This window comes from Gymnoscopelus braueri (genome assembly GCF_963280865.1).
Source record: "Gymnoscopelus braueri genome assembly, chromosome: 8".
NCBI classification, from domain to species: Eukaryota; Metazoa; Chordata; class Actinopteri; order Myctophiformes; family Myctophidae; genus Gymnoscopelus; species Gymnoscopelus braueri.
This window is the reverse complement of record NC_137609.1, coordinates 36,584,146-36,594,616: the sequence shown is the minus strand read 5'-3', so window position 1 is coordinate 36,594,616 and position 10,471 is coordinate 36,584,146. Positions and strand designations below refer to the sequence as shown.

At 41.3% G+C, this 10,471-nt stretch overlaps 1 protein-coding gene across 1 annotated transcript; it reads right to left on the bottom strand.

Annotated features, from left to right (window-relative positions):
• Positions 1-8,300: 8,300 nt before the first annotated feature.
• On the bottom strand, positions 8,301-10,213 carry LOC308089987 (CD59 glycoprotein-like). Its single transcript, XM_080434988.1, has 3 exons — positions 10,133-10,213; positions 8,728-8,835; positions 8,301-8,522 (listed from the first exon to the last, which is right to left on the bottom strand). The coding sequence occupies exons 1-3, from the start codon at positions 10,185-10,187 to the stop codon at positions 8,326-8,328; spliced, it is 360 nt and encodes a 119-aa protein (XP_080291114.1). The 5' UTR covers positions 10,188-10,213; the 3' UTR covers positions 8,301-8,325.
• Between the last annotated feature and the right edge of the window lie 258 nt (positions 10,214-10,471).

Genomic DNA, 10,471 nt, shown 5'->3' with positions numbered 1-10,471 from the left:
TGCTGCATGGGCGGACCCTGTGCCCGGCAAACGATGGGAAGAGAACGAGAGAGAGAGAGGGAGAGAGAGGGAGAGGGAGAGAGAGAGAGAGAGAGAGAGAGAGAGAGAATTTGTGATACTTGCATAAGTTGCATTGCATGAGTCACATGGTGGAAACTCTGCATCTGATTTTCTGTCGGTTCGGCAGAATTGTCTTGTTTCGCAGTAAAAAAGAAAAGTGCCTGTTTGTGGGCACATTTCAGTGCTCCACAAGGGGAGCTTAAAGCCACCGCCGTTGAAAAGGGAACTGTGGCGGTGTGGCTGGCAGGAAATCAACCAACTACAAGCATTGCAGTGGCAGTGAGCATGGCTTACGATCGCACAAAAACGTAATCACCATCTTGTCGTCATGTATTATTTTTCCAGATAACCCAGGGAGTGCACAGAGGTGGTGGCGGCGGCGGCAGGGGGGCAGATAACAGAGTTATCATTTTAATTAAAATGATACAAACCTTTAGCATTTTATTTAGAGGGGCCGCCCAGCTGCTCTATTCTATGCTCTATTTGAAACCTTTCAATGTCGGGTACAGCAGTAATTGATGCTTTTATTATGTCCTCAAAGCCTAATAACATGGAATCAAAGGAAGCTTAATCATGTTTGCAAATGGAGAATGGAGAGAGAGGGAGAAAGAAAGAATTAATTTTACAGGAGAGAGAGAGAGAGAGAGAGGGAGAGGGAGAGGGGGAGGGAGAGAGAGAGAGAACGAACATATGTTAATGAATTGATAAGGAGTCGGAGAAGGAAAGATTCATAACTCAAAAGAGTGAGCAACAGACAGCTGTTCAACTCAGGAGATAAAACAACATGTTAGTATCCTGACTGATTCACAGGTGATCACTGTTGTCAGGTCTACAGTACCATAGCCTTACACACAGATTTGTAGAAAATTAATAAACAGACATTATGCTCAACTTTCAGTGTGTCTTCTTTCATTTGATGATTGGTAAATGAGACTTTCAGTCATGTTGTAGATATACTGTATGTCAGTGGATCTCAAATGTTTTCATGTCAATGACCCCCAAATCAGAAATCAGAAAATATTTTGTGCCAGGGACTCCTTGGTTAACACATTGTGTGCCAAAAACGGTCCGGACCGTTTTTGAGAATCCAAACGAGGAGTGCCGAAAACGGTCCGGACCGTTTTTGACCCAATTTTATTTTTATACGTGGGGCCCACGTGGGGGGCTCTAACGAAACTTTGGTATCATCCAAGGAGTTTCTGAGAAGGAGAGGCTGGATGTGGATCCATGTCAAAAATCCTTCCGGTCGGCCTTTCCAATGTTATCTCCTTGACTAAAAGCTTAATATCTCCATTTCTTTTTAACGTGGTGGAAGCGAGCCGTTTTCGATCGGCGATCACTCTGCAATGGAGGATCGCGTTAGAAATATTATTGTTCCAGGCGTTAGTCGGGACCCTCCGCCGTCTCGCACGCACGCTTTGTTTACATGCACTTCCGCGTCGGGGCTTCTACAGCACGAAACGTATCAACGTAAGTGGATGGAAGAATAGCCGGCGCTGAACGTATAATTTTTTAATAAACCTCTGGCACCCAATGTTTCAAAAATATTGTATTGTTCATATTCTTGTGTGCTTGTAGATTAGCTATTTTCATTATTTTTTTTTGCTGACATATCTAGGTTTAAAGTGGTGGTCAGATGGGTGGGCCGCAAAGCTTTTGAAATTCAAGCCCTGATCCCGAAAAGGTTTAGAACCACTGCTGTAAGATGTTGCATTGAATAAGAATAATGTGCCTGCAGCTTTTGTGGTCAGGGTGGTGCTAGTGATCTGAGGGCTCACATTTCAAACTCACCACTTGGCAAAAATGAATGTGAAGAACCTGAAAGGCTCAGTCAATTCAATTAACTGCATTTTCTGTCCTCTGACACATTAGCACTCGTAGAATAATTTAGTCGTTTAGCAGATGCTCTTGTCCCGAGTGACTGACAAAGTGCATCAATAGCATTTGTCATGCATGAGATAAGATTAAGAATAAGATCGCGAAAACATGCGGCCCGAAATGAGATTTCTCACATGGGTGGCTGGCCTCTCCCTTAGAGATAGGGTGAGAAGTACAGCCATCCGTGAGGGACTTTACCGCAAGAGTAGAGCCACTGATTATTCACTTGAAAAGGTGTCAACTAAAGGTGGTTCGGGCATTCAGTACAGATGCCTCCTGAGAGTCTCCCTGGGGAGGTCCCATGCACGTCCCACTGGGAGGAGACCAGATAGGGGGGGGGGTCATATTTCCACTCTGCATGGCCTGGGAACGCCTTGGGACCCCCCAGAAGGAGGTGGCAAATGTTGCCCAGGAGAGGGAAGTCTGGAGCTCTCTGCTGGAACTGTTGCCCCCGCGACTGACTCCGTATAAGCGGTTGAAGATGGATAGATGTATGGAGATGTTTTACAACAAGATTCAAAATAGATTTTGAACGATAAAAGATTTAAAGTTGTACAATGCAGAATCACAAATAACGATTTGTAGCAACCTCTGCTGGTCACTACCGTCACTGCATACAATTTCCGTAGTCCTCGATTACCCAGAATTCCATTCGTTTTCACCGGAAGCCGGAAGTGTTTCAAAAAGCGATCTTTTAATTGTTTTATACTATCTACGGATCGTTTCTCTTAGCCAGTGGAGCATTAGTTACCATGAGCTGTGCTTTCTTTTTCTGTTCTTTTTCGATCTTCCATTCCTACATTCTCTTAAAATCAGCGTGAGGTTCCTTTTTGTTATTAGCGCGGTAGTTCCTGGCCAAACAGGAAACCGTTGACGTCGGCCAGGACGTCGGCCAGGACGTCATGACGTTGGCCAGGAACGTCATTTTCCCGGGAAAGTCCCCCCCGTCCACGTTCAATAGAAAATATATAAATAAAAGGCTTCCGGGGGTGAAATTCATGGAGTGGGTGTTGTGAAACTTTTGCCACTCACAAAAGATATACAATTTAACTTTAGTTTTGTTGAAAACGTTACCTAGTATGCCTTTAAGTAACAAACAACACCTAGTTACCATCTTGTTTCTTTCCTCACAGTATTGATTTTCAACGGTATGTCAGGTACTCAATTTAAATGTTCTCAATGTAAGCACATCTGTCATATAGGGAGTGTGACATGTAATGTATAATTTATACGGCGATGATTAACTTTCTTTCGTTACGATTTCGATTCTTTAGGAAACAATTCTAACTCATCATAAAATCTCAAATTTCACCACGATTCAATGTGATTTAATTAAATGTGATACGATTCCTCCATTTCATTATGTAAATAATTAAGTACAGAAAGAGTCAATACAGAATTTGAAAAACAACAATTACCACAACAAATTTGACAGGAGGAACTCATTTAAAATAGTAGGGTTGCAATGCACTTATCAATCAATCAATCAATCAATGAACCAGATCATGACTTTATAAGACATCCTAAATTAAATGCAAACACTTGTAATACAGTGTTTTTTGCCACCAAAGATTATCAATCATAATGTACATCGGCAGTTATAATTGTTTACCCACACCCTCTAAAGGATTAGTGGACTCAAAGCCACGGCAGAACAATGCCAATTACTAGCCTCTGTCACTGGACTTTCCATTATTTTGTCCTATTATTGTAGAAAGCTTCACACATTGTTACATTTCCAACTATATGGCTTACAAGGCCGCTGGCCTAAAGCCCCCATCAGTAATCAAGCCACTGCTATACCGTGATGGACTCTTTTTCTTTTCTGATGTAACTATTGCAACTCACTCTCTCTCTCTCTCTCTCTCTGAAGTTAGTCTATTACCTTTGAGCCAAACACAACCATGCTCTACGCAAAATTGGACTTATTGACTTTGTGATTTCAACCTCCTCGCTCGGTTTGTCACTTACAAAGGGAAGAGAAAGTGCACGTTGTGATGTGATTCAAGCACCCTTCTCTCGGGTGAGTGCACACTTAAAAGGCTATTGGAAGGACGCCACCATAAAAGGTCTCAGTTTTTCAGGAGAAATTTGACTCTGACTATCACTACTGGAGGAGTCAGCAGAATATTAGAAGGTTATCTTAAAAAAAAAAAAAAAGCAGCAGTGGTTTTCAATGTGGGGACCCTATTTTGGGTTTGTCATTATTATTTCAAACATAATACAAAACTTTTCAAAAACAATCGAACATAATAGTGAAAAAATCTTCAAAAGTCTAATTTCAAAAGATTACCTTCTCTGTATTCCAGTAACTTTCTTTCACATTCAGTAACCTTTTCAACTTTTAAGTAGTGGAGCAGTACTCACAGTAGAGTATGCATAACTTTAATCTAATAACACTCCTGAGAGCACCATAGGAGGACCTATGAGGATTTCTGTATAGCAACATTTCTGGACGTAACCTACTTTCTGATAACGTGTTGTGTCCCTCAACTCTAATGATGCTGTGCCAATGTTGATATAAATATGGATATACATTCTTAATTGCACATGTGGGGGGGTCTCAGCTTTGTCAGATGTTAGAAGCAATGTTCCAAGGGAAAAAAAGGCAGGAACCACTGACCCAGTATACCCTTTCAACATCCTAGTACGCCCTATTAACCACCTAGTACACCCTATCAACCACCTAGTACACCCCATCAACGGCATACTACACCTTAGCCACTGCCTCACAACACCCTAACAACCACTTTGTGGTAAAACTTACTTCAGTTACGGTACTGTAGCTGTTTTCAAACTGTATTTATGTTCTCGGAAACCCTTTGTCATGAGCCCTTCACTTCTGCCTTCTCCTTAAATGAATTGGACTTGACAAAGTGATGACTGCACACAAACGGAGGCATTCATTGAGCCATGTGCTGATCAGCAGACATCTCCAAATACACATCTCTTATCTCAACTAGACATTTTTTCATTTCTTTGGGACAGTAAAAGAATGATGTACTGCCCTTTTATTGCATCAGTTGCTGTGTGCTTGGCTGGTTAAATATGTAGCTTGAGAGATTGTTGCTTCTTTACTTTAACCTCAACTTTTTTTTGTCATATCACAAGTTTACCCCAGGGATAAAGGAGTTGGTTATTTTGTACAGTTCATAGCGCGTTCATAGTTCATAGCGCGGCACTTGGTGCCGCGCTATGAGCTTGTATATCTGCTATTTTTAGCCAAAGAAATCTAAAGTTACACAGATGCGTTCCAGGTCTTAACACATTCCATGCCAGAGTTTAATCTCATAATGTACTCACCAGTGCCAGCGTTTTATTGTTGTTTTTTAGTTTTTTTCATGTCGCCACAGACCTCGCTAAATAAGTTAAAAGTGCGCGTTCCGGAAACGGAAATGGATCAAAAAAATTCGGAAAGTGCACCTGGGGCACTTAACATGGGAATCGGCGGTTCGCGTAGATCTACGCGACTGGCACGCTGCGGCTTTAAATAGGTTCGCGTAGATCTACGCGACTGGCATGCAATGTGTTAATGGGTTAAGTGGGGTTACATTGAATAACAACAAAATTTAGTAAGTAATAAGAATACAAGATAAGTATAAATTATAGTTCTCGAGGGTCCATGTATCGCAAAACATTTGCCTGCCATGCCTGCTCTTTTAGTCTTTTTCAAAGCAATGATGAACTTTGGGAGACCCTTGGCGCTTGGGTTGTTCATGGAAGTCCATAAAGTGTCCATCATCATCTTCTGTTATCAAAGAAGTGGGTTCCCTCCAAGTAAAGCCTGTACAGTGAATCATGCCATTATTAGACTTCTGCCTCATTTAACCACATGAACCCAGCTTCCCTATTCTGGGCAATAATAAGCGAACATTCAGCAAAAATAGGAGAATATCCAGCGATAGCAGATTGCTCTGAGCTTGTCTTATGTATTTTCAGCAAAGAGATTTGGGGTGTAGAGGGGAAAAGGAGGTTGTATAAACCACCTTGATCAACAAAGTATATCATATAGGGTTTAATTGGTAAATGTGAATTAAATCAACAATACTTTACCACTGACACGCATGAGGTGATACAACAGAGTGACATCAAAGGTACTAGAACACACAAATGCACTCGCGCATCCACACGGCCACACACGCACGCATCCACACACCCACTCACGTGAACACAAATGCACACAGATGCATATTAAAGCAGAAGCATATGCACCAAGTGATAAATCAGGCGGCGTCATGAAAAACAGTCATTTATTCACAGTTTGCGTTATTAAATACATTCCTTTTAGTCACTGCGGCGGGCTAACGAACGCTCGCGGATACAGAGCGGCAAAGTTCTGCGGGACGACAGCGCCATCATTCACAATGCATTATAGATATATCTGTGGAATCTCATACAGCCCATTCATAATCCATGACACAAGGAGCAGACTGTAGATGAATGATCATTACTCATCAAAGTCTCATAACAGGCAATATCACAGTATGTAGGAAGGGAAGCCATTTTCTAATCTGCAAGCAGTCTGTCTCTGCTGAGCTCCACGGCAATGCATCTGTTGGCAAGTCTTTATGTCTCTTTACCTCGCTCTCCTTCAGTTTATCGTCACATCGGGTGATATTGTAACCTACTGTATGCATAGGTTTAGGCCTATACTAATAATTAGTCAATTAACAACCCACATTGACCCACATTAATCAAAAGCAGAGGCCTGGATTTCAACCTCCGTCCAACCAGCAAATGCAACCCTGTGAACTGCACTTACACATATCAAAAACAAACTTGGCAGTGCAAATGTAGGCTACATGGTGAATGAACCTGACTCTCTGATATAGAATAATGCCTTGTGATATCTGGATATAGGCTACTGCGCCATGTCATCGGGTTGGATTGTATGTCTTCTGCTGGGCTTTGACGCTCATATCCCTAAAAGACAAGCATGTATGTGCTTAGACTGGAAGAATGGCTTCACATTTGACATTGAGATATATTTTAGTTGAGATGTACGTTGTAAATGTCTACCAACTGTATTTGCATGCTCTGGAGCCTTTCCGAATGTATATTGATGATATGTGTCCCTGTATTTGTTTACATAAATGGCACTTTATCTACTTTGTCGGAGTGATTTATTAATCACGTCGACACTTGCTGTTCTTGCCATGCAAAGCATGTCGTGCAAAGAGGTATAAATTGGTCTAAATGGTATCTCTTTGACAGGTTTAATTCCTCCACCTGTGACATCAAGTACTTGACAAAAAAAAAAGAAAAATGTTTTCTGCAGTAGGCTATAGAAAATGTTGTGGGCGTAACAGAGGCTAGATAGCTAGTCAATTTATATGGCAGCTAGGCTGTTATGTGTGTATTCTGTGAAAGCTGTCATTATGTGCAATATGTCTGAGTCGTAGGAGACGGCTGAATGCATAGATAACGCCAAACGTCAAACATCCAGGGCCCCACTTATCCAGTGTCTTTGTTATGAATTGTTTAAAAGGAAACAGCATTTTGATGGACTGTCAAATCTTCCTGCCAAAGCCAGTTGAAATCTCCGCTTCCCACAACTCAACCAAGAACTGATTTGCAAAATGCATGCAGGCCTCCCTCTGGGATTTTGGTCCCAATTTGAGAAATTAAGATGTATTATGATTAAGATTAAGATTTTGAGAGATACATTGATCTTCATAGGCATGCAAAAAGGTCTACTTAAAGGTATTTGTACACTATACTTAAAAACTACTTTTCTTTATTAATCCCTTTTGTAGGGGGGACATTCGCCAGAAATAGACGCGATGCATTGTGAGCTTGTAGTCTTAGATATGCTATAGTTCTGGTATAGACGGTTTACAGTAAGTGGTTAATACTTAATACATTAAATTAGAATGATCTCTCTTGCAGAAAGAAAAACAGTTTTTTAGTCACCTGGATCTTATTTTTTATGGTATGGTATCATGCCTGTCGGCTATGAGATTTTAATCACCAGCTTCATTATACAGATGGTGAGCCACATATTTTTCAGTAACACTAGAAATAAATAACTTTTTACTTTCATAAGCATTTTCACTGGCTTCTTTTTTTGACACCCATTTCATCCCGCAGGGGAACTTCAGTTTTTAGCTTGACCCAGCTGAGTGCTGCCCACATTCATGAGGGCCCATGAGGAGTGCGGAGCAGTTAAGGGTTAAGTGTCTTGCTCAGGGACACAACGACACATAGAACCTGGGACCTTTATACACAATACTTGTATGTCAGTGTGTCATGTACTGTACTAGGGGAATACATGGCAAAAAGGGAGTCCACACATGAGTACAAATGTCAAAGGTTTGTTTATTTAACTAGAACAAGGACCCCTGGGGGTCTCTATGCAGACCCCACATTTGGGAACCACTGACTGCTTTAGTGCATGGCCCACCAGAGTGCAGCCATGCCAGCCAGCAGACCAATCAGTGGGCTGGCTCTTAGAGAGTGGGAGGAGTTACAGAGGTGTGTCTGACAGCATTCGTAAGTAAAGCCTCTGCCAGGGTATAGGACGTTTGATGCCAACTTCTGGAAGACACAGTCTGAGTAATTGATGCACTTGGAGAACACCATGCCTGGAAAGAAACAATACACATAATTACTACTGCATTATACAGGGATTAACCACTTAAATTGTTTTTGTCCACACCAAATCGTGTGTGTGTGTGTGTGTGTGTGTGTGTGTGTGTGTGTGTGTGTGTGTGTGTGTGTGTGTGTGTGTGTGTGTGTGTGTGTGTGTGTGTGTGTGTGTGTGTGTGTGTGCGTGTGCGCGCGCCTCACCAGTTTTGGCGTTCAGTTTCAGACAGGAGTTCAGTCCACCTGTACATGTCTGCACGTTCTTACAGCGTTCAGCACCAGCAGGACACGAGTAACACTGCAGACCCACACCTATACAACAAAATAATAATATCATTAACTAGAAAATGTGCTCCTCGGAGCACAAGTCTCCGCCAGCAGACCCGTGCTATTTTAATCAAATGAAATCACTTACCCTATCTTTAACCATAGTTCTCTAGGAATGTTCTAATTCTTACTTAAAATAGAACATGTTACTATATCATAGCAATTATATTATCATAACAATAACTAATGAGATACAGGGTCACGTGAAACTGACCAATGTTAGGTGTTCTCAGAGGGACACACACACGCACGGACGGGTGATTTGTACTGGAAGGTACTGTTCCAATCAAGACTGATTGATCCTGTCTTACCTCACTTCAAAAAGCATAAATGGCTTTTTGAAGTGACACACCTATTTATAGGATTTTATTTCGTCATGCGTCCCTCTAGCCAATCAAAAGCATTGGTGTCAACATATTGTCATGTGTCACGTGGAGCTTGACCAATGTTAGCTTGGCTAGGGGGGGGGGGGGGACACACAGCGGGACGAAGCGAAAACATACTCTCCGCCTCAGGCGGAGACAATAACTAGAAAGTATTGTTCCTGAAGAAACAGTGTGGGATCGCTAAGGATGAATGTTGATAGTATCACACTAGAAAGTACTGTTCCTGATTAATTCTGTCTTACCTATTTATATTACATATTATGATGTCACGTGAAGCTTGACCAATCCAAAAACGGGCGGAATAATAATAATAACTAGAAAGTACTGTTCCTGAAGAAACAGTGTGGGATCGCTAAGGATGAATATTGATAGTATCACACTAGAAGGTACTGTTCCTGATTAATTCTGTCTTACCTATTTATATTACATATTGTGATGTCACGTGAAGCTTGACCAATCCAAAAACGGGCGGAATAATAACTAGTGGCAATAACATTAGTGTGATCGCTGAAGCGATCCCACAACTAGTGGCAATAACATTAGTGTGATCGCTGAAGCGATCCCACAACTAGAAAGTACTGTTCCTGAAGAAACAGTGTGGGATCGCTAAGGATGAATGTTGATAGTATCACACTAGAAAGTACTGTTCCTGATTGATTCTGTCTTACCTATTTATATTACATATTGTGATGTCACGTGAAGCTTGACCAATCCAAAAACGGGCGGAATAATAATAACTAGTGAAGATAACATTAGTGTGATCGCTAAAGCGATCCCACAATAATAATAAATACAAAAATATTGCTGTGAATGTATTGTGTTATCAAAACTATACTTATTTGGTGCTTATATATTGTGTATCAATATTTATACTTATTGATTGTCATTGACCTTACCCAGTCCAAACATGCACACTACAGCGATCAGCCACAACAGATATCCACACCTCATGTTGATTCACACTTCACAGAGCTGAAACACAAGAAGCCAACATTCACATGATATTGATATTGTTTCTGAGGAGCTGAATTCGCTCCTCAAGCATGAGCTCCTCAATGTTACTCGGCTAACAGTAACATTATGATGAGGAGCTAACGGTAACAATTAACGTGTTAATGTAAACATCAAAACAAACACAAACCTTGATCGAAGTATAAACACAGTCACGTCTCTCCCTGATGCTGCTACCACGTCTCAGATTTATTTCTGGCTCGGCTCTAGTGTCACTATAGAAT

Excerpts from the sequence above, each read along its gene's own strand:
- LOC308089987 (XM_080434988.1), bottom strand. The coding sequence starts at position 10,187 with ATGAGGTGTGGATATCTGTTGTGGCTGATCGCTGTAGTGTGCATGTTT. Across the intron at positions 8,836-10,132 it reads AGTGTGCATGTTTGGACTGG|GTGTGGGTCTGCAGTGTTAC; the intron begins GTAAGGTCAATG and ends TTTGTTGTATAG. Across the intron at positions 8,523-8,727 it reads GAAACTGAACGCCAAAACTG|GCATGGTGTTCTCCAAGTGC; the intron begins GTGAGGCGCGCG and ends GTTTCTTTCCAG.